Below are 24,583 nucleotides of genomic sequence, written 5' to 3' on the forward strand. Positions count from 1 at the left end.
ATTATTGTATTGTTCTCAGCTCAGGGATGCTATTTCCCTTCGGGGATGAATAAAGTATCTATCTATCTATCTATCTACAGATTTCCTTGTACGTCGTACTCGTCTTAAAATGCATAAAAAACTTACTTTGTACAGCAAAACCGTACAGGTTGACAGGATTTTTTTTGTTTTTTTGGTTTGAACAAATTTATTGACACTAATAACAAAAAAACAATCATGGCAATCACAACAGCAATCAAGCACATTCACAATATTATATTCCAATATGACGTTATTAACAGCAAACACAATGTGAGGTTTGAACAACCCTTCTCGAAAATCCTATCGGCTCGCTACAACGGGTCAGGTGCAATCGACATTTCGTTCTGTGTACGTTGTTACACAGAATGACAATACAAGGAAATTATTATTATTATTATTATTATTATTAGCAATCAAGCATATTCACAATTTCAATATATGACATCTTTGTTAGTGTCAATAGATCTGTCCAGGCCAAAGTCGATTGTCTTTTTTGGTCCGAACAAACTCATTGACACCAACAACAGAAAACAATCATAGTAATTGCAAATGGGATGGAATAGTATAGCTGTTTTTGTTGTTGTCAACTGTTTACTTAACTCGGTCACTGTTTAACACGGGTAACAGCCGTCTGTCATAGTGTCGTCACGTGGTTAAGTGACGTGTTTGCATAGGGCCAACATTTTTTTTTTTTCGGGGGGGTCACTAGGACACCGAAACATAGGACTGGCTATAGGGGAGCGAGGAATGTTTCATGATAAATCAATATGCTATTGTCATTTACCGTGCGTCGCTTCTACTAGCAAGCTATTTTGAGTTAAGCTTGCTTCTGTGGAAGGGACCGAGAGTGGTGCCACATAGCGACTAGTTAGGTTCGGCTTCAGCTTTCCAAAGAAGTTAGCAAAAGCTGCGGTCAAACATTAGCTAGTTACTTAATGTGTTTCTAATGGCCAAATAGCACTAAACGAGAGGCTACCCGTTAAATCAAGGGATTTGTGAATACCATACCATTGCACATTGTTACATTTCTTAAAATAGTTCATCCAGCTAATTATCGGTTTTATTAAAGAATTGAGTTAAAGTGGGAATACAGCCGCGTTGGCTAATGTTAGCTAATGCCCACATCTGTATAGCACTTTACGTTACCATTTAATGTTCACCAGCTTTAGAGCGAACTTACTTTTCTTTAGCTCCCTGGAGAGCGAGTCTTTTTCATCACAGCAAAGGTAATCCAACACTTCTCGCTATCAAGGTTGGCGAAAAAGTGACAGCATGGACCTCAAGTGACACCTTGTCATGATGTTGTCGCAGTACGTCGGTAACGCACAGGGGGCGATGTTGCTGACATCACTATGAAGCGGCTTGCTTTCGCAATCTTCGGGCAGTTGATTTTTTTTAACAATAAATTGTACTTAATATCCATCCATCCTTATGAACGATTTTAACCCGACATACAACTCAGGTAAGAACTCTTAGAGGAAATCCAGTCGCATATGCTAGGCCATCAACCACTAATCGTGGGAGGAGATTTTAATTGCATCCTAAGTAGGAAGGATAGAAAGAGGACCGATGAGGAGTTTAAAGTAGATAAAACATCAACTTTATTACAAGACATTTGCTGGACATTTAAACTGGAGGACTGTTTCAAATCCATACATCCAAGAGAGGAGGGCTTCACCTGGTTCAGTAGTGACAATGCCAGAGCCTCTCGAATACGTAGACTACATATTTGCAAGGGGTTTAGAGTGATGCAAGCTTTATTCCTGTTTTTTTTTCCGGATCACTTGCTGGTCTCTCTCATTTCCTTCGGGTATGACTGTTGGGAAGGGTCTGTGGAAGTTAAACTGCTCCCTGCTGGAGGATGAGGCTCTAGCCAGACAATACAGGGAGCTGTACAAAGACTGGCAAACCCTTCAAGACTCGTATGATTCACGAGCACAATGGTGGGAGATGACAAGGAAACGAACACAGACCTTTTTTAAAAATGCAGGGAAAAACAAGAAACTTAAAGAGATGAAACGCATGTCGGGACTACAAAGAAGACTCCAACGCTATTTTATCCTAACAGAAAATGGGATGGACTTTAATGATGAAATCAAAGAGACCAAACAAGAACTAAACGCTTTGGCGGAAATAAAAAGCAAAGGCATCATAATAAGAAGCAGAGAAAGAGAAATAGAAGAAGGGGAAAAATGTACACGCTATTTTTTAAAAAAAATTATGAACAAAAGTGAGGGGCTTTTTAAACTTCAAAACGAAAACAGGCAAATAACAAAACAAAGTAGTGAAATAACCAAATTAGTCGAAGACTACTACAAAAAAATATATGAAAAGAAAGAAACACATGAGAATGAAATGGGGCATGTATTAGATCATATTTCAAGATCAGTGCGTCAAGACCCCCTTTTAACATCGGACTTTACCCAAGACCAACTGAATGATTGCATAAAGACTTTGAAAAAAGGCAAATCACCCGGGGAGGACGGGCTCAACCTCGAATTTTACCGGACTTTTTGGGATATTTTAGCTCCAGATCTGATTACTGTTTTTAACTAATTTTCCAGTCGAGACAACATGCCAGACAGTTTCAGAATAGGAATAGTTATTCTATTTCACAAAAATGGAGACAAAACGGACTTAAAAAACTGGCGACCCATAATGCTTTTAAACGTGGACTGTAAAATCTTCAGCAAGCTCTTAGCAACACGAATGTCTGTAGTCTTGGGAGACTTGGTTGATCCGGACCAAACCTGTGCCATCGTGGGAAGGAAGATCAGCGACAGTCTCATGCTGATCCGTGATACCATTTGTTATGCGAGAGACAGAAACATGCGACTAGCGGTCCTAAACCTAGACTTTGAGAAATCCTTTGATCGAGTCTCGCACCAATACCTCTTCAGGGTATTGCAAAAATGTGGTTTTCCCCAAAAATACATCAAGTGGGTGGGACTGCTATACCGAGACATCTACAGCAAATTCATGATTAACGGGAATTTATCGGCAAAAATCGAGATCAACTGCGGTGTACGTCAAGGTTGCCCTATGTCTCCCCTTCTCTATGTCCTTTGCATTGAACCTTTGGCACAAATGTTGAGAAAAGATAGATTTGTGGAAGGGATCAATATCCCAGGAAGTGGGGGACAAATTACCAAGTGTGTTTTGTACATGGATGATTTTAATATTTTATGTACAGACCTCGTATCCGTTAGAAGAGCCCTTGACTTGACTGACCTGTTTGGGAGGGCGTCTCGGTCAAGGCAAAATAGAAAAAAATCACAAGTGAAGTTTTATGGACCGTGGTCAGAGACAGAAAAGGCAGGACTCCCACTGACTGTGTTAAAGACAGACCAGAAAATTCTAGGGATAAAATTCAGTACGGATGGAGGAGGCGAGACCAACTGGGACGATGTGACAAGGAAAGTTGAACAAAGACTTGTTTTTTTGACACTAAGAAAACTGACATTAGAGGGGAAGGTCCTAGTCATCAAAGCGATCATCCTCCCACTGTTTTTATCAATCAGTTTAATTTTTATGCCCAAAAGAAATGTGCTGCTACAACTGGACTGAGCCATATTTCACTTTATCTGGGGCTCAAAGTGGGAAAGGATAAAAAGAGATACATTGAAAAAGAAAAAGGAAAAAGGGGGGAAAGGAGTGCCTGACCTCCAGCTTTTCCTGGGAAGCAAATATGTCTCTCTCCACTTCCAAAACGCTGTGGGCCCACCCAACAACCCGAGGAGTGAAGCGATGACCCAGTTCTGGATGGGCTCGTACTTGCGGAAGCTAAAGCTTGTACCAAACAATCATTTGATTCCAGTTTCCTTTAACTTGGCACCAACACATCTCTTTATTATGGACTTTTTAAATAAATTTGATCTGGAAACACAAGAAAGTCACACTTTACAAAACCACAAGGCCCTTATTACTATTGTGTAAGAGCGAGCAACAGTATGTCCTGTGCGTGGACTTGCGTTTGGCGAACGTACAACGGTTTGGAGCAACGTGAATCATCCTGCCCTCTCAAACAGACTACGAGACTTGTCATGGATGGTGGCTCATGAGGTTCTCCCAGTCAGAGCCGTAATGCACCACCGAGGAATGTCAGCAACTTCGACGTGCCCTCGACCTGGCTGTGGCACCCAAGAGTCGGTGAGGCACCTTTTTTGTGAGTGCAGCGCTGCCGAGGACCTGTGGACAATGGCCGACTAACTAGGAAAATTCCTGGACTTGCCGGCAGGGGAGGTCCCTGACGCACATTATGTGCTTTACGGGTTGAGTCGGTCGAGGAGATCACAGAACGACTTTGCCAGGGACTGGCTCACTCTGAACGCCATCAAGGACGCCATCCGGACCTCAAGCAACCTGCTGGTATGGAGGTGCAGGCAGATCCCCCCCGTGGCTGTGCTCCAAATGGCTGCAGATACCATACAATCTGCAAGCGGCGGGCATAGGACGCAGCCATAAAGAAGAATTGTCTGCTCCCAGCCGGAGGGGGAACCGTAGCTACACTGTGGGGGTCCCGGCAGCAACGGCCTGCTTGTGGAAAGTAGAAGTGAGAAGGGAGAGGACCCACACAGAGGACTGGAGGATGCTGCTTGGGAGGGTGGGATGGCAGAGCACAATAGTATTGCCCTTTACACGTTGGTTAACTACTGTTAAAAGATAATAACTCTGAAATTGTTTAATTGATGTTAGAAATGTCAGGAAAAAATGTTAAAACGTCATATTGTCACGTCATATTGTCAGATATAACAAAATTGTGAATATGCTTGTTTGATGTTGAGATAGTCGTGTTTGTTTGCTGCTGTTGGTGTCGATGGATTTGTTCAGACCGAAAAAACAATCGATTTTGGACTGGACGGATGTTATATAACGAAATTGTGAATATGCTTGTTTGCTGTTAAGATTATCGAGAAGGGTTGTTAAAACCTCACATTGTTTTTTTGCTGTTATCAGTGTCAATAAGTTTGTTCAAACCAAACCATATGAACGATTTTAACCTCATTAACATATACGGCTATCCTGATAAACAACTCGGGTACGAACACTTAGAAGACATCCAGTCACATACAGGACTGTCTCAGAAAATTAGAATATTGTCATAAAGTTCTTTATTTTATGTAATGCAATTAAAAAAACAAACATGTCATACATTCTGGATTCATTACACATCAACTGAACTATTTCAAGCCTTTTATTATTTTAATATTGCTGAATTTGGCTTACAGCTTAAGAAAACTCAAAAATCATATCTCAAAATATTAGAATATCATGAAAAAGTATACAAGTAGGCTATTCAACTAATCACCTGAATCATCTAATTAACTCGAAACACCTTGCGAGGGTTTCCTGAGCCTTAAAAACACTCAGCTTGGTTCAGTAAACTAAATCACAAGTATGGGGAAGACTGCTGATCTGACTGCTGTCCAGAGGACCATCATTGATACCCTCCATCAGGAGGGTAAGACACTGTTCACAGAGTGCAGTTTCAAAGCATATCCACAAAAAGTCTGTTTGAAGGGAAAAATGTGGCCGGAAACGCTGCACAACCAAGAGAGATGACCGCAGCCTTAACAAAATTGTGAAGAAGAGCCGCTTCAAGAATTTGGGGGAGCTTCAACGACAGTGGGCTGAAGCTGGAGTCCAGGTATCAAAAGCCACAGTTCACAGACGTGTCCGGGAAATGGGCTACAATAGCCATATTCCCATGGTCAAGCCACTTCTGAACTCAAGACAATGGAAGAAGCGTCTGACTTGGGCTATGGAGAAGAAGCACTGGACAGTTGCAGAGTGGTCCAAAGTCCTCTTTTCAGACGAAAACAAGTTTTGCATTTCATTTGGAAGTCAAGGCGCCAGAGTCTGGAGAAAGGCTGGAGAGGAGCAAAATCCAAGTTGCTTGAAATCCAGTGTGAAGTTCCCACAGTCAGCAATGGTTTGGGGAGCCATTTCAGCTGCTGGTGTTGGTCCACTGTGTTTCATCAAGTCCAGAGTAAATGCAACTGTGTACCAAGAGATTTTAGAGCACTACATGCTTCCATCTGCTGAAAAGCTCTATGGAGATGAGGATTTCATCTTCCAGCATGATCTGGCACCTGCCCACAGTGCCAAAACCACCAGTAACTGGTGCACTGACCATGTCATCACTGTCCTTGATTGGCCTGCTAATTCCCCTGACCTGAACGCCATTGAGAATTTGTGGGGTATAGTTAAGAAGACGATGAAAGACACCAGACCTACAAATGCAAATGAGCTGAAGGCCGCTATCGAAGCATCCTGGGCATCAATAACACCTCAGCAATGCCACAGGCTGATTGCCTCCATGCCACGCCGGATTGATGCAGTAATCCGTGCAAAAGGATTCCCAACCAAGTACTGAGTGCATCAATGGACATTTTCAAATGTTTGATTTAGTTTTCTCTGTTTTAAAATTATTTTTTTACTTGGTCTGAGGAAGTATTCTCATTTTTTGAGATAGGATTTTTGAGTTTTCTTAAACTGTAAGCCAAAATCAGCAATATTCAAATAATAAAAGACTTGAAATAGTTCAGTTGATGTGTAATGAATCCAGAATGTATGACATTTTTGTTTTTTTAATTGCAGTACAGAAAATAAAGAACTTTATCATCACAATATTCTAATTTTCTGAGACAGTCCTGTATGCTAGGCCATCAACCACTAAGTGTGGGGGAAGATTTTAATTGCATCCTAAGTAGAAAAGATAGAAAGGGGACCGATGAGGAGTTTAAAGTAGATAAAAGATCAATTTTATAACAGGACATGTGCCAGACATTTATACTGGAAGACTGTTTCGAATCCATACATCCAGGAGAGGAGGGCTTCACCTGGTTCAGTAGTGACAATGCCAGAGCCTCTTGAACAGACTACATATTTACAAGGGTTTTAACATTAATTCCTGTCTTTTTTTCAGATCACTTGCTACTGTCCTGCTCTCTCTCACTTCCTTCAGGTATGACTGTTGGGAGGGGTCTGTGGAAGTTAAACTGCTCCCTGCTGGAGGATGAGGCCTTAACCGCACAATACAGGGAGCGGTACAAGGACTGGCAGACCCTTCAAGACTTGTATGGTTCACGAGCACAATGGTGGGAGATGAAAAAGAAACAAACGCAGATTTTTTTTTTAAATGCAGGGAAAAACAAGAAACTTAAAGAGATGAAACGCACGTCGGGACTGCAAAGAAGACTCCAACGCTATTTTACCCCAACACAAAAGGGGATGGACTTTAATGATGAAATCAGAGAGATCAAACTAGAACTAAACGCTTTGGTGGAAATAAAGAGCAAAGGCATCATAATAAGAAGCAAAGAAAGAGAAATAGAAGAAGGGGAAAAATGTACGCGCTATTTTAAAAAAAAATTATGAGCAAAAGTGAATGGCTTTTTAAACTCCAAAACAAAAACGGGCTAATAACAAAGGAAAGTAGTGAAATGACCAAATTAGTCGAAGACCACTACAAAAAATTATATGAAAGGAAAGAAACACATGAGAATGAAATGGGGTGCGTATTAGATCATACCTCGAGATCAGATAGATAGATACTTGATCTCGCAGGGAAATTCACATTTCCAGTAGCATCCCTTCGCTGAGAAGAATACAATAATAAAGCAAAAGGAATACAATATACAATACCCAATGTGACGTGCTAATACCCACTGTAGCGTGTTGTATAGAGTATTTAATTAGTGCTACATAAAATACACACTGCAATAAAAGTACGGTAATATGCAATGTAGGGGGTGTGGTTTAATGTGGGCCTTTACTCCGCCGGGTGTAGTTAAAGAGCCTCATGGCATGAGGAAGAAAAGATCTCTTCAGTTTGTCCGTGGTACAAGACAGTGACAGCAGTCTGTCGCTGAAGCTGCTCTTCTGTCTGGATATAATGCTGTGAAGTGGATGTGATAAGTACGTCAAGACACTATTTTAGCATCGGACTTTGCCCAAGACCAACTGAATGATTGCATAGACTTTTAAAAAAGGCAAATCAACCAGGGAGGACGGGCTCAGCCTCGTATTTTATCAGACTTTTTGGGATATTTTGTTGATTACTGTTTTTAACGAATTTTCCAGTCGAGACAACATGCCAGACATTTACAGAATAGGGATAGTTACTCTATTGCACAAAAAAGGACACAAAACTGACTTAAAAAACTGGCGACCCATAATATCTTTAAACGTGGACTGTAAAATGTTCAGCAACCTTTTAGCAACACGAATGTCTGTAGTCTTAGGAGACTTGGTTGACCTGTGCCAGCGTGGGAAGGAAGATCAGCGACAGTCTCATGCTGATCCGTGACACCATCTGTTATGCCAGAGACAGAAATATGCGACTCGTGGTCCTAAACCTAGACTTTGAGAAAGCCTTTGATCAAGTCTCGCACCAATACCTCTTCAGGGTACTGCAAAATTGTGGTTTTACCCACAAAAATACATCAAGTGGGTGAGACTGCTATATCGAGACATCTACAGCAAATTCGTGATTTGCGGGAATTTATCGGAAGCAGTAGAGATCAACTGCGGTGTACATCAGGGTTGCCCTTTATCTCTCCTTCTCTATGTTCTTTGCATATGAGCAAATCTGTCTCCCTCCACTTCCAAAACGCTATGGGCTCACCAACAACCCGAAAAGTCAAACGATGACCCGGTTCTGGATGGGCTCGTACTTGCGGAAGCTAAAGCTTGTACCAAACAATCATGTGATACCAGTGTCTTTTAACTTGCCACCAACACATGTCTTTATTCGGGACTTTTTAAAGAAATTTGATTTAGAAACACAAGAATGTCACACTTTACAAAACCACAGGGCCATTATTGCTATTGTGCAGGAGTGAGCAACAGCGAGTCCTGTGCGGGGGCTTGCGTTTGGCGAACCTACAACAGTTTGGAGCAACGTGAATCATCCTGCCCTCCCAAACAGACTACGGGACCTGTCATGGATTGTGGTTCATGAAGTTCTCTCAGTCAGAGCCGTAATGCACCACCGAGGAATGTCAGCGATTTCTACATGCCCTCGACCTGGCTGTGGCACCCAGGAGTCGGTGAGGCACCTTTTTTGTGAGTGCAGCGCTGCCGAGGACCTGTGGGCAATGGCCGGCCACCTAGGAAAATTCCCGGACTTGCCAGCAGGAGAGGTCCCTGACGCACAGTACGTGCTTTACGGGGTGAGTCGGTCGAAAAGGTCACAGAACAACTTTGTCAAGGACTGGCTCACTCTCGCCGCCATCAAAGACTCCATCTGGACCTCCAGAAACCTGCTGGTAAGGAGGTGCAGGCAGATCCCCCCCGTGGCTGTGCTCCGAATGGCTGCAGATACCATACAATCTGCGAGTGGCAAGCCTAGGACGCAGCCATAAAGAAGAATCGTCTGCACTTACCCGGAGGAGGGAACCAGGGGTTCCGGCAGCAACGGCCTGGTTATTCGGGTGGTTGTGGAAGGTAGAAGAAAGAAGGGAGAGCACCCATCTGAGCATCCCGGGCAGAGGACTGTAGGATGCTGCTTGGGAGGGTGGGATGGAATCCCACTTTAGAAGACAGAGCTATGCCCTTGCACAATAGTATTGCCCTTTACACATTGGTTAACTGCTGTTAAAAGTGTCGATAAAAATTCTTCAAACCTCATATTACTGGGAAATGATATAATGAAAGTGTGTGTTTAATTGCTGTTAAAAATGTCGGAAAAAAAATGTTCAAACCTCAAATTGTTTATTTGCTGTTAACAGTGTCAATAAAATTGTTCAAACCAAAATAACCATCAAATATTCGCCTCTAATCTGAACAACTTGGATAGTCCTGTAGTGAGAGTTTGGTACTCCTTGCTGTAGGGGGTTTTCGGTCTACGTTATCATTATTTTGAATCAGCGCATCTCGGGAGCTCTGCTTCAGTCCAAGCCGACTGGCGAGGCAGTGAATTCCAACACCAATGAAAAGAGTACCAGGTGAGAATCTCCATAAGGTATCACGCAACTGAGGAAGCCATGGCCAGGCGGCCGAGACCTCACAGAGTGCACTTCCTCTTTAAAGATGTGGGAGCTGATTCCGTCAAAATGTCAAGGTTGGACTTTGGGGAAGTTTATTTGTAAGTGTCTGAAATTTGAAACGGAGGATTTAAACGCAGTTATAACCATGCCATTTAACAAAGGCTTTGATGCGAGTTTCACATCGGCGGTCCTTTTTGGAAAGTTTTGGGATCGCTTTGAGGGAGTGAGACCCCAGTTTTCTGCTTTTACGGTGGAAAAGCTGACTGACAATGCTAACAAGATAGTCATTGGCTATGAAGGTGAGGGATGAGGACGGCTTCCATCCTACAATGGCAAGACCCTCAGGGTTTCCAGGGACTGAAACACCTCCCGTCGATGATAGTCCTGGGGGAAGACCGGGGTTATATCTACTATGAAGGACAACCCAAACTCTGCCACAAATGTGGTGAGCATGGACATCTGGCTGAGGCATGTGATCGAATCTTTTGTGGAAAGTGTAGGACAATTGGACATTCTTTTGAGGAGTGTACCAATGGCAGAAAGCGCAATCTCTATGGAGAAACGAACCACCTCGACAAGAACTGCCCAAAATCGTTTGCTAACAAGTTGAAAGCTGGAAAAGAAGGTAACAAAGACAATGAAATGAATACAGATACGGAAATGCCCAAAGAAAATGGACAAGACAAACTAATTGAAAATGCAGATGTCCCTCCCAAAACCCATTTTAGTCAGGAAGGACCTGGAGGAGAGGCCAAAAAAAAAAAATCAGACTTGAATTTTCCTCCAATACCTGAAAACGAAAAACACAAATCGAAAAGGCGAATATCCCTCCTGAGGCCAGAAAATCCAACTTGGGAAAGAGGGGTAAAAATAGGACCAAATTGGGGGTGGTGACCACACCGGAACCAAAGATTAGAGATTTAGAGGAAAACCGATTGCCGATGAAAAAGCCCACAAGGGAATTGTATGAAGTTGAGCCGGAGAAAGCGGGGGAAGAAAAAAATCTGATTCCTTCTTCTTGTGGGCAAATAAACAAGAGACTTGCCCTTAACAGCTCTGCCCCCAACCCCGCCTAAAAAGGGAAAGGCCTGGAATAACAGAGTCAGAGGACTCCAGTAGGTCTCCAAATGAGATACCGGATTCAGACACAGGTAACACTCTCAATGACCCCCAGAGAATGGACTCGGACCCCCCGGTTTTGATTAAGTAATTTGTATACTTCAACAACACCTATGAACTTTACCGTCTCTCCTATCAATGAATGCTGCACCCCCTTTTTGGAAGGTTATGAACAGTGGGAAGAGATGTGTCCGTGCCCTTTATTGTGGAGTGGCTTGGGTGAGGACCGTGACGATGGGGTGGCCATTTTGATAAACAACCCTCGACTCATCATAAAGGGGTGCACTGTGATGAAAGAAGGACGAGCAATCTTATTGTGGAAGTTGAACTGCTCCCTGCTGGAGGATGAAGCCTTGGCTGCCCAATACAGGGAGCGGTACAAGGACTGGCAGACCCTTCAAGACTCGTATGATTCACAAGCACAATGGTGGAAGATAACAAAGAAACAAATGGAGATTTTCTTTAAAAATGCAGGAAAAAATAAACTTAAAGAGATGAAATACATGTTTGAACTACAAAGAAGACTCCAACGCTATTTTACCCTAACACCAAAGGGGATCGAATTTAATGATGAAATCAGAGAGATCAAACAAGAACTAAAAGCTTTGGCGGAAATAAAGGGCAAAGGCAGAATGTCACACTTTCACTCTCGCCGCCATCAAAGACGCCATCTGGACCTCCAGAAACCTTGTTAGAATATGATATGGTGAAATTGTGAATGTGTTTACTGTGGAACCTCGATTTTCGAACGGCTCTCAGTACGAACAAATCGGAGTCCGGCCAAAAATTGAGAAATTAGTAGTGCGTACAACTATTGCTGATCTTGCCTGCGCCTTCTGCTGACCACCACAAAGGTAAGAAATCCTATTTATTATTCTTTTCTTTATTCTTATTTTAATTTTTTTTACACGTTCACGTTAGCGTAATCTTTCATACGGAAGATTACGATAACGCGAACATACAATTAGCCTGGGTTAGCTTTAAGTTTACGTTAAACATTCAGTAAACATTCAGGATGTTTTTGGAATGTGGGAGGAAACCGGAGTACCCGGAGGAAACCCACGCAAGCACGGGAAGAAAATGCAAACTCCACACAGGATGTTCGATCTCACGACCTCAGAACTGTGCCGCACACACGCTAACCACTGTGCTGCCGCACTTGTACTTAATATATTTCTTTGTATTTTATCCATTTAAGAATTCAACATTTTTTACGTAGTTGAAAACAACCCACAAAAAGCATACATTGCAGGGATGGCAAAAGTGACAACAAAACTGAAGGCCTTCCCCAAAAACGTAGTATTCCTTTATTAATGTGTATTTCATTTAAATATACGTTTACCGAATCAATAAGCATGGCTCATTGTAATTTATGACAAACAGAAAGAGTGTGTTGCAAAGCTCTGATTCACAAAAAAAAACTTTTGTCCCCTTACAAATTAGGCTACATAATACATTTTTGCGGTATAATTCCATAATATCTGAAAAAATAACCAAAGGAACTGTGTCATACAAGTCTTTCCAGAGTTTCCATAAGCAATAACCAGCAGCCCTCAAGGAGAGTTGGAATATTTTATCGACCTGAAAGTTTTGTTTAAGTAACCTTTAGGTTTCAAATTATTAAGGTCACGACATAAGTATACTTTATATTTCCTATTTTAAAACAATGGGTTTGGATACATAATCTACCGTTTACACTTAATAAATACTTATGAGTAAAGCCATTGGTGTTTTGGATTGACCATATCAAACATTAATACAAGAATTTACATTATTTGGTAATAAATTAAACACTGGAGTTATAGTTGAGGGATACAGACATTTCAGCCAAAACCCCTCCCGCTCTCAGTGGTTCCCAAGGCCTCTTCATAAAGCCAACTTTGAGTAAACTCCTTGCTCTTGTCCATCAATTGAAAAAGCTGAAGATATTGCCATGGATAAACATGACCAGTCAGGATATCTTCTGGAAGTCCCATCTCAGACAACAGTTTCCCACCACTGTCTGGTGACCAGAGGCTTTTTAACAACAAAGAAAAAGAGCAAATCAATCAAAATGTTTCACATTTCATACTCAAATCTTCAATGAAATACATATACTGGATATATGCCGCTGACCTTGCTGAATGAAGCACTACTCCAATTTTTCCCATCATAATCGTTATTCTGCTTTTGTGTGATGTTTTTGTTAAACTTGTTATTTATTAACAATTAAAGAAGACCTTAACTTCCACAAATGTTTACATTGCACAAATAAAGATATGCACCTATTGAGAACCAATGCAACTAATGATAATGCAGACATTAGTGACTACATATGCTAATTAGAAGCAAATAGGAGTGGGAATCATTGAGTAGAGGCTTTGATTACAATTCAGGGAGAACGATTCGATAATTAAACTGTTATGGTTTAATTCACATTTTGGTTAAACCGCTATTTTATTACAAAACTTTTCCCCTCAAAGCAATCATTCATCACGTGCAATCTTTAAATATTATGTACTCAGGGTTCCCACAACTTAAGGCAAGTAAATTTAAGACTTTTTAATGCTTTTTGAAATTAAATTTAAAACAGTAGTTAAAAATCGACGAACACAATGCACCGTTCTTCGTACACATTACCTGGCACATTTAGCCATTCTTATTAAATGTACACTTTTCCATGGTCAAAAGTAAACGTCTCTGTCCGAAATTGCTATGTGTATTGTGAGTAGACCAAAGACATGTCTTCTGTGAAAGGCCTGATAGAAACAGCATCACCGTTTTTTTTGTTTCATTGTTGTGGTCACACCATGTTGCCGTGAAAATAAATCGATACATTATTAAAAGAAACTTGATAAGATGTAACTAAATATTTTTAGTTCAAAAAAGTATAAATCTAATTAATGTGTTAACGCCTTATCTTTAGAATACTGATTTATGCCCTGTGGTGTGGATGTCCAGGGTTCAATTCCAGCTACTGGCCTCTCCGTGTGGAGTGTGCATGTTCTCTCCGTGCCAAGGTGGGGTTCCTCCGATCACTCATTTCATCCCACATTCCAGAGGCAGTCATGTCAGTCCAATTAGGAACTAACAATTGTTCTTAAGTATGAATGGTTTTATGTCTTGGCGTGACCTGCGACTGGCTGGCAAGCAGTTCACTGTGTCCACTTCCCACTGATAGCCGAGATGAGCTCCTGCGACCGTGAAGATAAGTCGCGCAAAAAAAAAAAAAAAAAAAAAAAAAAAAAAAATCAATTCAATGCCTTTTTAAAGATCTGCGGGAACCCTGGTACTTGTAAAACATATTTTAGTTTATTGAACTCTTGGAAAGACATACACATTAGTCACAAAATGTTTTAATGTGCCTGATGGTTTGATTTCGGTTATGATTTAGGGTATAGTTGATTATGAAAATATTTATTAAAGCATTTCTTAAAAAAAATTCTGCTCACAAATATTTAAACATAATAACTAAATTTTAACAAAGCAGAGCAAGAACTTAAAAATCCCAAAGTATCACACAAACACTAATTAAATCATTACTTCTATACTTGAAGCTTAACGTGTCCCTAAGTTTGTGACTTTCACGCTTAGATTTTCGCATATCATAAAATGAGGCTGACACATGCAGACACGTTCATGCACCATTGAGTAAGATTGTAGTTGTCTTCAACAGTAAGTTTATTACCTTAATATTTCAGTAAATAGAGTTAGTGCTATCACCTACCTGCCCGCAAAACTGTCAGCTTTCTGGTTGATAAATATGAAAGCGCAAGAGTGCCACGATTCAATCAATAAAATTAGTTATCCATTCATCCATCCATTATCTTCCACTTATCCGGGGTTTGGGTCACGGGTGTGGGGGCTTCACGGGGAAGCCCAAACCCTCCAATCCCCAGCCACTTCATCTAGCTCATCCGACTGGACCCTGAGGCCTTCCCAGGCCAGCCTTAAGACATAGTCCCTCCAGCGTGTCCTGGTTCGTCCCCGAGGGAGGCATCCAGGAAGCATCCTTCTCAGATGTCTCAACCACCTCAACTGGCTCCCCTCAATGTGAAGGAGCAGTGGCTCTACACAGAGTCCCTCCCGCATGACTGAGCTTCTCACCTTATCTCTAAGGGAGAGCCCAGCTATCCTGCGGGGAAAACTCATTTCAGCCACTTGAATGTTCTTTCAGTCATGACCACAGTTCATGACCATAGGTAAGGGTAGGAATGTAGATTGACCGGTAAATCGAAGGCTTTGCCTTTCGGCTCAGCTCCCTCTTCACCACGAGAGACCGGTACAGGGTTTGCATGACGGTAGACGCTGTACCAATCCATCTGACAATCTCCCGTTCCATCCTAACCTCACTCGATTTGTTTCAATTCTATTGTTTAAAATTTAAGTTCATAAGATACTCCAAGATACTTGAGCTCCTCCACTTTCAAAAGATTCTCCGGAAAGAGCATGCCACTTTTTACGGCTGGGTACCATGGTCTCAGACTCGGTGGTGCTGATCTTCATTCCAGCCACTTCACACTCGGATGCAAATTGCTCCAGTGAAAGCCGAAGATCACAGCCTGATGAACTCAACGGCACCCCATTATCTGCGAAAAGCCGAGATGCAATGCAAAGGCCCCCAGACAAGACCGGATAAGACTGTAGGGTACCACAAACTCCCGGAAGACCCCGCCCACAGGGTCTCCAGAGGAACATGGTCGAATGCCTTCTCCAGGTGCACAAAGCACATGTAAACCTGGATAGGCAAACTCCCATGCACCCTCAAGGATCCTGCAGTGTGTGAAGAGCTGGTCCACTGTTCAACGGCCTGGACAAAAACCACATTGCTCCTCTTGAATACAAGCTTCGACTTCATGAAAGACCCACCTCTCAAGTACCCCTGTATAGACCTTACCACATGGAGGCTGAGAAGTGGGATTCCCCTGTAGTTGGAACACACTCTACTGCCCCCTCTTCTTGAAAAGGATAGCTACGACCCCAGTCTGCCTGTCCAGAGGCACTGTCCCTGATGTCCACGCGATGTTGCAGAGACGTTCATGAAATTCTATTTTAGTTACTGTAAAAGGTTTTAAAGTGGTAATCAAGATTTATTTGAATTTACAACAATTATTTGATGATTTCTTCAGCCATTCTTTAAGCTTTTACAGCAAATAAATATCAGCTCCAAATATCGATTATCGGCCGCCTCTTAATACGAATAATCTGTATCGGCCCTGAAAAACCAGCATCGATCAATCCTCACTTTTAACAGTATTTGGTTTAGTTTTTTTCCTAGTCAACTCGGGTATTATAATAGAATTAGAAACTTAAATTTTAGTGTCCACTCCTCTCAAATCCATGCCAACTGCAAGAAACAAGAACTACCTTCAGACAATGTTTTTTTAATCTTTGCAAGGATACACCAGCGTGCGGGTAGGTAAATTATTGGTGGGTAAATCAGTGGTAAGAATGATAACACTTTATGGGCCTTGTCAGTTGTAAAAGTGCAATAGGCTTATAAATAAAGTGTGATGTTTTTATACAGTATTAGTATTCTGATTGCCAATCTTTGGTAGTTAAATTTCAAAAATATGTGTTTTAGTTGTAAAAACATCACAAATATCGCAACTTTTTATTAAAATGTTGTTTCCTTTCGTCTGGATCCCTTAAACACTAGAGTCGTAGGGGCACCATTTCCTGTAGTGTGACTTGGGTGAGTACAGTCTATGTTTTATAAAAGAAGATCAAGACCCCTTACTTTATTTTCCAAAATGACTCTTGTCTCACTGTGAATTGCTTCTTTGAACATAAAAAAGAAAAATCAAAAGATCCTTGACAAAATTGTTTTTAGCAAAAACTAATGATTGATGATTACCGAGTCTACTTGAGTCCGTTTGAAAAGATCATCCAATCGTGTCGTTAGTCCTGCCTTTTGTGGTTTAATTGACAGCAAGAGTCATCTTACAAAATGTAAAACTGGAAAAAGGCAAATGGTCAAAACATCATGAGTCAAACCAGACTTCACATGACATCAATTGCCAAAACAGCTTTCGGAAACACAAAAGGGCATTGCGCAAAAGGGCTTTTTATTTTGAAAGGCCCTTTTTATTCATCAAATGTTCGTTTTTAGAACATTTTTATTAATTAAATGCTCATTTTATTAACTGAACTATGACACTCATGGGCTTCCATAAATAAATAGAAGCCAGCGATACCGTAAATACATAACAGCCGGCAGTCACTCGAAGGGTTAACATTTTAACCCGACACAGCTAGCATAAATAGTCGCTTTGATCTTGTTGTGTTCTGGTGTAATGGTGGCCTGTGTAGTGCTTTGAGACATTTTGTGATGTAGGGCGATACAAATAACTGACCTGACTTCAAATTCGACTTGGAGTGGACATTGACATTGCAGAAGGCAAACTGTTTGAACTTTTTCATTTGAATGATCTTTGAAAGTGTGGGTGTTCTTTTAGTGCAAAGTGGTAAACTGAACTATGCTCACTAGTTCCGCTTTGCATCAAACAGATATTATTTTGTGTTATTTGACACATTATGATTGAAATTTGGATCGTTATGAAGCGAATCTGATTAGTTTACATCAGAATGGCAATGCATTCAAGAATTGCTATTTTTTCCAAATATAAGGCTTTATAGCAAGACACCTGTCTCATGTGAACTTGGTCAAAGTGTGGTGGCTTACTTAAGCTTATTAATGAGCTTCTCCTTCCTCTTTGCCAAACACTGGGTGATCATTAAAATCAAGATGGAGGCGTTTGTGGGTGTGAGGCCGGCGGAGAACAGGTCAGCCCGTGGACGCAGACGAACAAGGCACATGTGATCATTCGGGTACTGTGTGGCAAAAGAAAGTACAAGTGTATTAGAAACAGCCACAATTATTGTAATCAGTAAATCAGTCATTACGAAGCCCTTGCGTGGAGACGCTGCCTGTTTTGTTGCCACAAACGACTCCCAGGGCTCCTGTAAACAAAAATAAAGAAAAACATAGTACTGTTGTCCTCAGTCATGAATTGAAACAGTCATATGAAAGATTGTTTCATATACAATTAATCATATACCTTGTGAAGTAGTTCAATATGACAAGCCATTTGCCAGAGAGCAGCAAATGATCTGTAATGTTGCATTTGACCAGGAGGTGCAAGCATACACTGAAAAAAAAAATATTTAAACACAATCAAACACACGTTAGTCGTCAATTATTAGTATTTTTTCTAAACAGTGATTAGAATATCACTTAAAGAGCCATAATATTATACTATGCAGTGTAAGAATCGTGTTAAATACAATGCCATGAAAAAGGATTTGCCCCTTTCCTGATTCCTGTAGCATATTTATCACTCAAGGTTTCAGATAATCAAACCATTTTAATATAACACAAAGACAGTCCAAAGAAATACAAAATGCTGTTTTTTTCTGCCATAGGACCAGGACAACTTGCTGTGGTTCTGGTATTTCCCAGAAGATCCTGAAGGAGAACTTCCAGCCAGACATTATTGCCCTCAAACTCAATCACTCTTGGGTCATTCAACAGGACAACGATCTGAAACGCACAAGCAAGTCCACTTCTAAATGGCTGGTGTGACCTTAAACAGGCAGTTGATGCTAAAAACCATGGCAGATTTGAGAAAAAAGAAAAAAAAAGTAAAAAAAATAAGTGGGCCAAAATTCTACAGCATTGTGAAAGACTCATTACCAGTAATCGTAAACGTTTGATTTCTGTTATAGCTGTCAAAGTTGGCTCAACTCACTATTAGGTTTCGGGGGCAATTACTTTTTCCACATCGAGTCAAATAGATATATTTTTTGTTCCTTAACAAATGGAATCCACCTTTTAATACTGCATTTGGTATCTCCTAGGGTTCTCAGTGTGATATTAAAATTGGTATGATTATCTGAAACCTTTGTGAGTGATAAATAAGAAATAAAAAGACAACTACACAAAAATCAGGAAGGGGTACATATCTTTTTACAGCACTGTAGTTGTTTTGTAAACTGTAGGTACATTCCTTGTACAGACGCGCCCCTACTTACGACCACACGACTTAGGCAAAACGGTAGACACGATCAGTTGTTTTTGGGATTCCGAAAAATATTCAGACATTGCTGTAGGCTAGATTTTGTATTGTGTGCACCTTTTTCCGAGTAGAGGACAGTACTGCAGTGCTTCTTTCCGTCACGTGGGGCTGTGAGAGGTCACCCAGCATCCACCGCGAAGAAGAAATCCGGCTTCTACTTCCTAGTTTATGTGTAAACACACTGCACTGTATCACTAGCATGCTAGGAACTGTTTAATATCTCGTGCATCTATTCAATATGATTTGTGTAAAGTGTAAAAAAGAGGCAAACCGGTTCTTTTGAAATGAAATAGGAATAAGGAAGCTTGAAAAAAAATGGTTGGATCGTTTTTTTTTTGTCCACTTTTTACCATAGAGGAAGACGACCAACTCTTCCAAAAGTAAGTTAAACTTAACTTTATCTTTATAGTCATGTCTATTTGTATCGTTCTTAATCACAAGGAGTCTCAAAGGGCTTCACAGACCACAGAATGTCAACACCTAAGGTGTAGCTGTTTTTCAGTACTATGGTTGATCATTAAGCCTACTTTGTAACATAATAGAGCATATTATTTTATCAAATGTTTATTTTTCAGTTTCAAAACAAGACAGATTACTTATACAACCCTTAAACACACTTATATAAACCTTAAACATACATTGAATAATGAATGAACATTCCATACAAAATATAGCACTGAAGAAACTTAAGAACCAATTGAACTTACGAAAGACCGTCTGTCTTGTTCGTAAGTAGGGCAGCGTTGTATATGGGAATTTCAGTTTAGAAGCAGTAAAGCCCATTTACCATGTATTCATGCTCACTCATGAAGATGTTGAGTTCTATTCTTCCATATCTGTAAATGGACAATTGCTCCAACAGAGCATAAGATAACTTGCGCAAGTAGATACGCTCTTTATTCTGTGGCAAGATAGCCACAACTTTCACTGGGATGTCTAAACAGACACACATATATAAAATGATGACGAAAACATGCGTAATGTAACCATTTCAGAAATGTGGATCTGTATCTGTGTTTTTCTTTCTCTCACCATCCATCCAGTTGGATTCTGTTATTCCCAGATCAGCAAAGAGTTTTTCTGAAAACATAAGTGATGTCTTGGTGTTTCCACCCCAGAGAGGGTCCAATCTGAAGAAGTCACAATGGACAACCTCCAGCTGACCATCAAGATTGCCCTCCAATGCCTAAAGTGGTGCGACATAATCAACTTAAATACTCTCTCCTGCACACTGCATCATCAAAATACCTGAGCTCTATCCTCCAATGTCAAACACAGTGTTTCTGGAGTTGCGTAAAAGGAAATATTCTACTGTTTTTCCTCTACAAACTGGATAAAATTTATGACCATGACCATTTGGAAAAAATATGTTACTTGTAGTTTTCCATAAAAGGTCAATTATCAGCTTAAAAATACCTAACAAATAAATCCCATTAAATTCACATTGTGTTCAACTTTGGAGGTTGCAAAATGCAGTCATTATTCACACCATAAAAATGTTTCTAACCTGCAGATCATTGAGGAAAGCTTTCTCCGACTCAAGAGCCACAACTCTTTGAGCCCCAGCATTAAGAAGGGTCTTTGTCAAAACCCCAGGGCCTATATACAACAAATAAAAATGCATCTATTATTTATATTCCACAAAAAAAAATATGTTTATGCATTTTTAACACCAAGAATACAAAGAACTATTACAATACCTGGATTACATTCAAGGATAATGGTCTTAGGACTTTGTAGATTAGGCACCAGATGTTGCGCTACCAATTTAGCCAAATCTGGGTCCACTATGAACCGTCTAGGTCGTACAGAGGTGTGAGCCTGACGAACATTGTCCTCAACATCACCGAGATCCAGGAAATCATAAAAGCAAAGGGGACGACATTGACCCTGGGGAGAAATTTTTTTTCTGTTTGATTCACCTATACCACTGTAATATTCAAAGTAATCAAAAGCGTGTGATACATGACAATGACTAGAATGTGATCATAATGGAATAAATCTCATCTCTCATCTCATTAGCCGTACCGCTTATCCTCATTAGGGTCGCGGGGACATCACATTAAAAACAATAAAGTCAAAAAGAAAATGATTACCTTTAATGCCACAACAGACAGGCTACGATGCAAAAGTGAAAAAGAAGGCGACACCCTATCTTCTCTGGGCTGTTGTGAGTTTGCACTAAGCGTTGGCCGACCAGGCCCATGTGACAGAGAATCCAGGCTGTAGGCTCTTCTGTGGATTACATGGTCACTACTAGGCCTTTTTGGAGCAACTAACATTTTCCTTCGTAAACAAGTACGACTTGTGATAGCTGGACAGCAAGAAGTGCGAGAGGCGAACTCCAACAGCCTCCAGATGTTGTTGGCCATGTTAGGCCTGCAGACAGCTGGACTGAGAGGAAATTCCAGGTATCAGTAGAGTAAATACATGTTTTTTTATTTGTAAAATGTGCATTGTATTACTAAATACACAGATTTTGCCTTTAAAAAATGTGTGATAAATGTTGAAATTACCCCTGGTACCACACAACAATATTGATTCAAAGAGGCCTGGGCCTCACTCACAGTGTTTCTGTAAAAATAAAGAGATTGTGTGAGGCTTTTTGACCCACTCTTCTTGAATCCATTCACTGACCTGATTTAGGTGGAAGTGACTCAAGCTATAGAGCACATAAGTGAAAGGGCACCATTAGAAAGGTTCCTACCCCAATGACAACAAACAGAAACAATGTTGTTTGGTTTGAAACCATGAAAAATTGAAAAATTAAATAATAGCAATATGTTTCAATATTTTACATAATAAAGTGCTGACATTCTCCAAATAAAACACATTAAAGTCATTCCTGTTCATTTGTGATGGCATCATACACTCCCCGAGAAAGAGAAGTGGCTTCTGAACCTTTAACATAATAGAAAACCTCTGTAATTTAACTAAACGGTACTAAATAAACCAAGCGCGCACGTAAAGTGAGCATTGACGTTGCACGCAATAGCGTGGATTTTTTTTAGCCAACGCCTTCTATTTTATGGTCTATATGCAACAACACATTTGCAAAGCGTAACACAGCATTTGGCAATAGATAGTTGAGCTGGTAAATGAGAGACGTTGTTAGCATTGCTGCTAACTGTGAGCTCTTTTTTTCTTCAACAAATTAAATATCTATGAGACTTACCTCGCTGTTGTGCTCTTCAATCATCCAATTCACGGGAGACTGTAATTCAAAAATCATTTTACTATCGTTTTTCCTTCGTTAAACGCCATGACATTGACACCGGAGAATTTTGACCCCACGCCTGTTATGAGTGTGGTAATTTGTTCACATTGTTGTAGTCGCATAATTTTGACGTCATCGTGACGGCCATTTCGGACGGGGCATAAAAAAACAACTTGCCCAAAAAAGCAAAAACGCATTAAAAAAAAAAAAAAATACAAAACCACAGAATATACACGTATGTATATCATTGAAGCTAATTCAAAATGAAAAATAACATACCTATACTTTCGACTCTGTTCCGCAATCCAGTCATTGGAGCCCTGCCAATACAAGTTCAGAGTAAACTGGAAGATGTCGTAGGGTTAACCTCACGCCCTGCAGGGAGTTCCGCGACCATGTTGTCCACGCCATTGAAAAATTCAGGAAAGTTCAACAAAGGCAGCAGGATTTAGAAAGAGCCGAACAACAGAAACTCACTCAGATGCCGCTCTCTGACCTTCAAAATAAAAATAAATTGAAGACTCAAGCACCCGTATTGGACCAACCCTTCCAAACAAGCATGACAGCTCCGCCTATTGCTCCATCAACCCAGCAACCACTTCCGGTTGTTAATGTTTATCAGCAACAGCCATTCGGCCGGCGACCCTACAGAGCAGTGCAGGGCCAAATACCTGCCTGGGGTCGAGGTGTCCCAAGATGGAACGGACAAGCGCCCACAGGCCGAGCGATTGTATGCTGGAAATGTCGTGGGCCTGGTCATTTTGCGCGAAACTGTTCAGGAACCGGTCTAGGGGGATGCAGAGAACCAAAGGGGGTCCCGTCAAGGCAAGGAGGAGGATCTTCAGGTGCAGGTCCAAGATATTTGCATTTGGGGGGCTCAGAGAATCCTATAGGGAAGGTCCAATTCACAATTCATACAGGGGAAACTGGCAGGGAACCAATAGTCAAAGTCGAAGGCAACAAAATCCCAATGCTAGTTGACACCGGAGCTACATATACCTGCATAAGTTCAGAGTATGCCTCGAACCTCCCCATGTCTGGCAAATACATAAGAACAATAGGATTCTCGGGATCAAAACAAACCATTCCAATGACAGACCCAGTGAAAATCTCAACTGAAGAGGGGAAAATTATGATACCCAATCTTGTGTCAGATGAAACACCAGTAAATTTGCTAGGAAGAGATGCTTTGTGTAAACTTGGAGTCAAACTGTGGTGCACTCTGTAAAGGGTGTATCTGGACAGGATTGGACTCAAAAATCAAATGTTACAACAAAGCAAATGCGCAAAGGTCTATTGGCTGGGAATCTACAAGAGCCTGTAAATGAAATCATGAAAACCTGGGAACCTATCATTAAAATACAGCTTCCAGAGGCATACAAGCCAACAACAGATTACCATTGCACTATGTATTATGACTCATCGTGGAGTATGGTCTACAAGGAAATATAGGACGAACAAACAAAGAATAGTGGAACAGTGGAAATTTGGACTGAGAGCCTCCTGATTGGCCATCAGGGGGCAGCTCTAAATATCAAATCAAACGACTTCACCTCGCAGTGGTTCGGAGTGCCGAACCACATATCGCATTAGTTGTGAACAAAGGATTCAGATCTAAAGACCTGGGTCCCATGGTAAAAGCAGCAACGAGCGTGCAATGGATTGAAACTGAGGACCCAGAAATGACGATTTCAGACGAAGGTGATATGGTGAGAATACCATGCGAAATAAAAATGGATGCGAAACCTTGGGTGAAAACCATACCAGAGGTGACACAAGCTGTTCAGAATGAAGAAAAAGAAGAAGAGGTATTGAAACAAGGAATGCTAAAACATGTTCCATAGGAGGTGTGGTCAAACTACGACACAGACGTTGGGTTGGTAAAGTCAGCTAATCCAGCTAAGACTGAAACGGTGAACAAAATTGCCGTTTCGACCACAATATCCGCTGAAGCCAGAGGCGGAAGCAGGAATACAGAAGATCATTGACGGACTGCTCAAGGCCGGAGTACTAATTGAGATTCAAAGTCAATGTAACACTCCGATCTTTCCAGTTCTCAAATCAGACAAATCTGAATACAGACTAGTGCACGATTTGAGAGCGGTAAATGAGGTTCTCCAAGATTGGCCAGCTGAAGTTCCAAATCCGAACACCATCCTTATAAATGTGCCTCCAAA

General features: G+C 41.0%; 2 protein-coding genes and 1 long non-coding RNA gene across 13 annotated transcripts in view; 1 reads left to right on the plus strand and 2 right to left on the minus strand.

Annotated features, from left to right (window-relative positions):
- The window catches only part of cnsta (consortin, connexin sorting protein a), a 35,176-nt gene extending 33,810 nt beyond the window's left edge, over positions 1-1,366 (minus strand). For both annotated transcript variants that reach the window (XM_088334784.1, XM_088334785.1), the window contains exon 1: positions 1,202-1,366. The gene's annotated coding sequence lies outside the window, so the exon portion shown is untranslated. The remainder of the gene's footprint in view (positions 1-1,201) is intronic.
- Positions 1,253-9,790, plus strand: LOC148368084 (uncharacterized). Its single transcript, XR_015850366.1, has 3 exons — positions 1,253-1,483; positions 6,950-7,100; positions 7,169-9,790. It is a non-coding gene; the product is annotated as an uncharacterized LOC148368084 (long non-coding RNA).
- A 2,626-nt stretch (positions 9,791-12,416) lies between these two features.
- On the minus strand, positions 12,417-22,946 carry tfb2m (transcription factor B2, mitochondrial). 10 transcript variants are annotated; one of them, XM_088334788.1, is made up of 11 exons: positions 22,365-22,615; positions 21,827-21,851; positions 21,706-21,763; positions 21,286-21,583; positions 20,890-21,079; positions 20,697-20,788; positions 20,222-20,375; positions 19,977-20,125; positions 18,173-18,262; positions 17,797-18,074; positions 12,417-13,148 (listed from the first exon to the last, which is right to left on the minus strand). In XM_088334788.1, exons 4-11 carry the CDS (start codon positions 21,559-21,561, stop codon positions 12,956-12,958), a joined length of 1,422 nt encoding a protein of 473 aa, XP_088190914.1. In that variant the 5' UTR covers positions 21,562-21,583; positions 21,706-21,763; positions 21,827-21,851; positions 22,365-22,615; the 3' UTR covers positions 12,417-12,955. The 10 variants fall into 10 exon arrangements, with proteins under 10 accessions (XP_088190914.1, XP_088190915.1, XP_088190922.1 ...); XM_088334789.1 differs by having other exon boundaries at positions 21,827-21,892; XM_088334796.1 differs by lacking the exons at positions 21,706-21,763; positions 21,827-21,851; positions 22,365-22,615 and adding an exon at positions 22,686-22,709 and having other exon boundaries at positions 17,797-17,945; positions 18,018-18,074.
- Positions 22,947-24,583: the final 1,637 nt, after the last annotated feature.

This window comes from Urocampus carinirostris, chromosome 4 (assembly GCF_059441175.1).
Source record: "Urocampus carinirostris isolate Australia breed hairy pipefish chromosome 4, RoL_Ucar_1.0, whole genome shotgun sequence".
Taxonomy (NCBI): domain Eukaryota; kingdom Metazoa; phylum Chordata; class Actinopteri; order Syngnathiformes; family Syngnathidae; genus Urocampus; species Urocampus carinirostris.

Coding starts and splice junctions, on each gene's coding strand:
- tfb2m (XM_088334791.1), bottom strand. CDS start 21,561: ATGGCCAACAACATCTGGAGGCTGTTGGAGTTCGCCTCTCGCACTTCT. Junction 21,080..21,285: donor TGTCTGTTGTGGCATTAAAG/GTAATCATTTTC, acceptor ATTTCTCCCCAG/GGTCAATGTCGTCCCCTTTG. Junction 13,149..17,796: donor AAGCTCATTAATAAGCTTAA/GTAAGCCACCAC, acceptor GTTGTTAAAAAG/CCTCTGGTCACCAGACAGTG.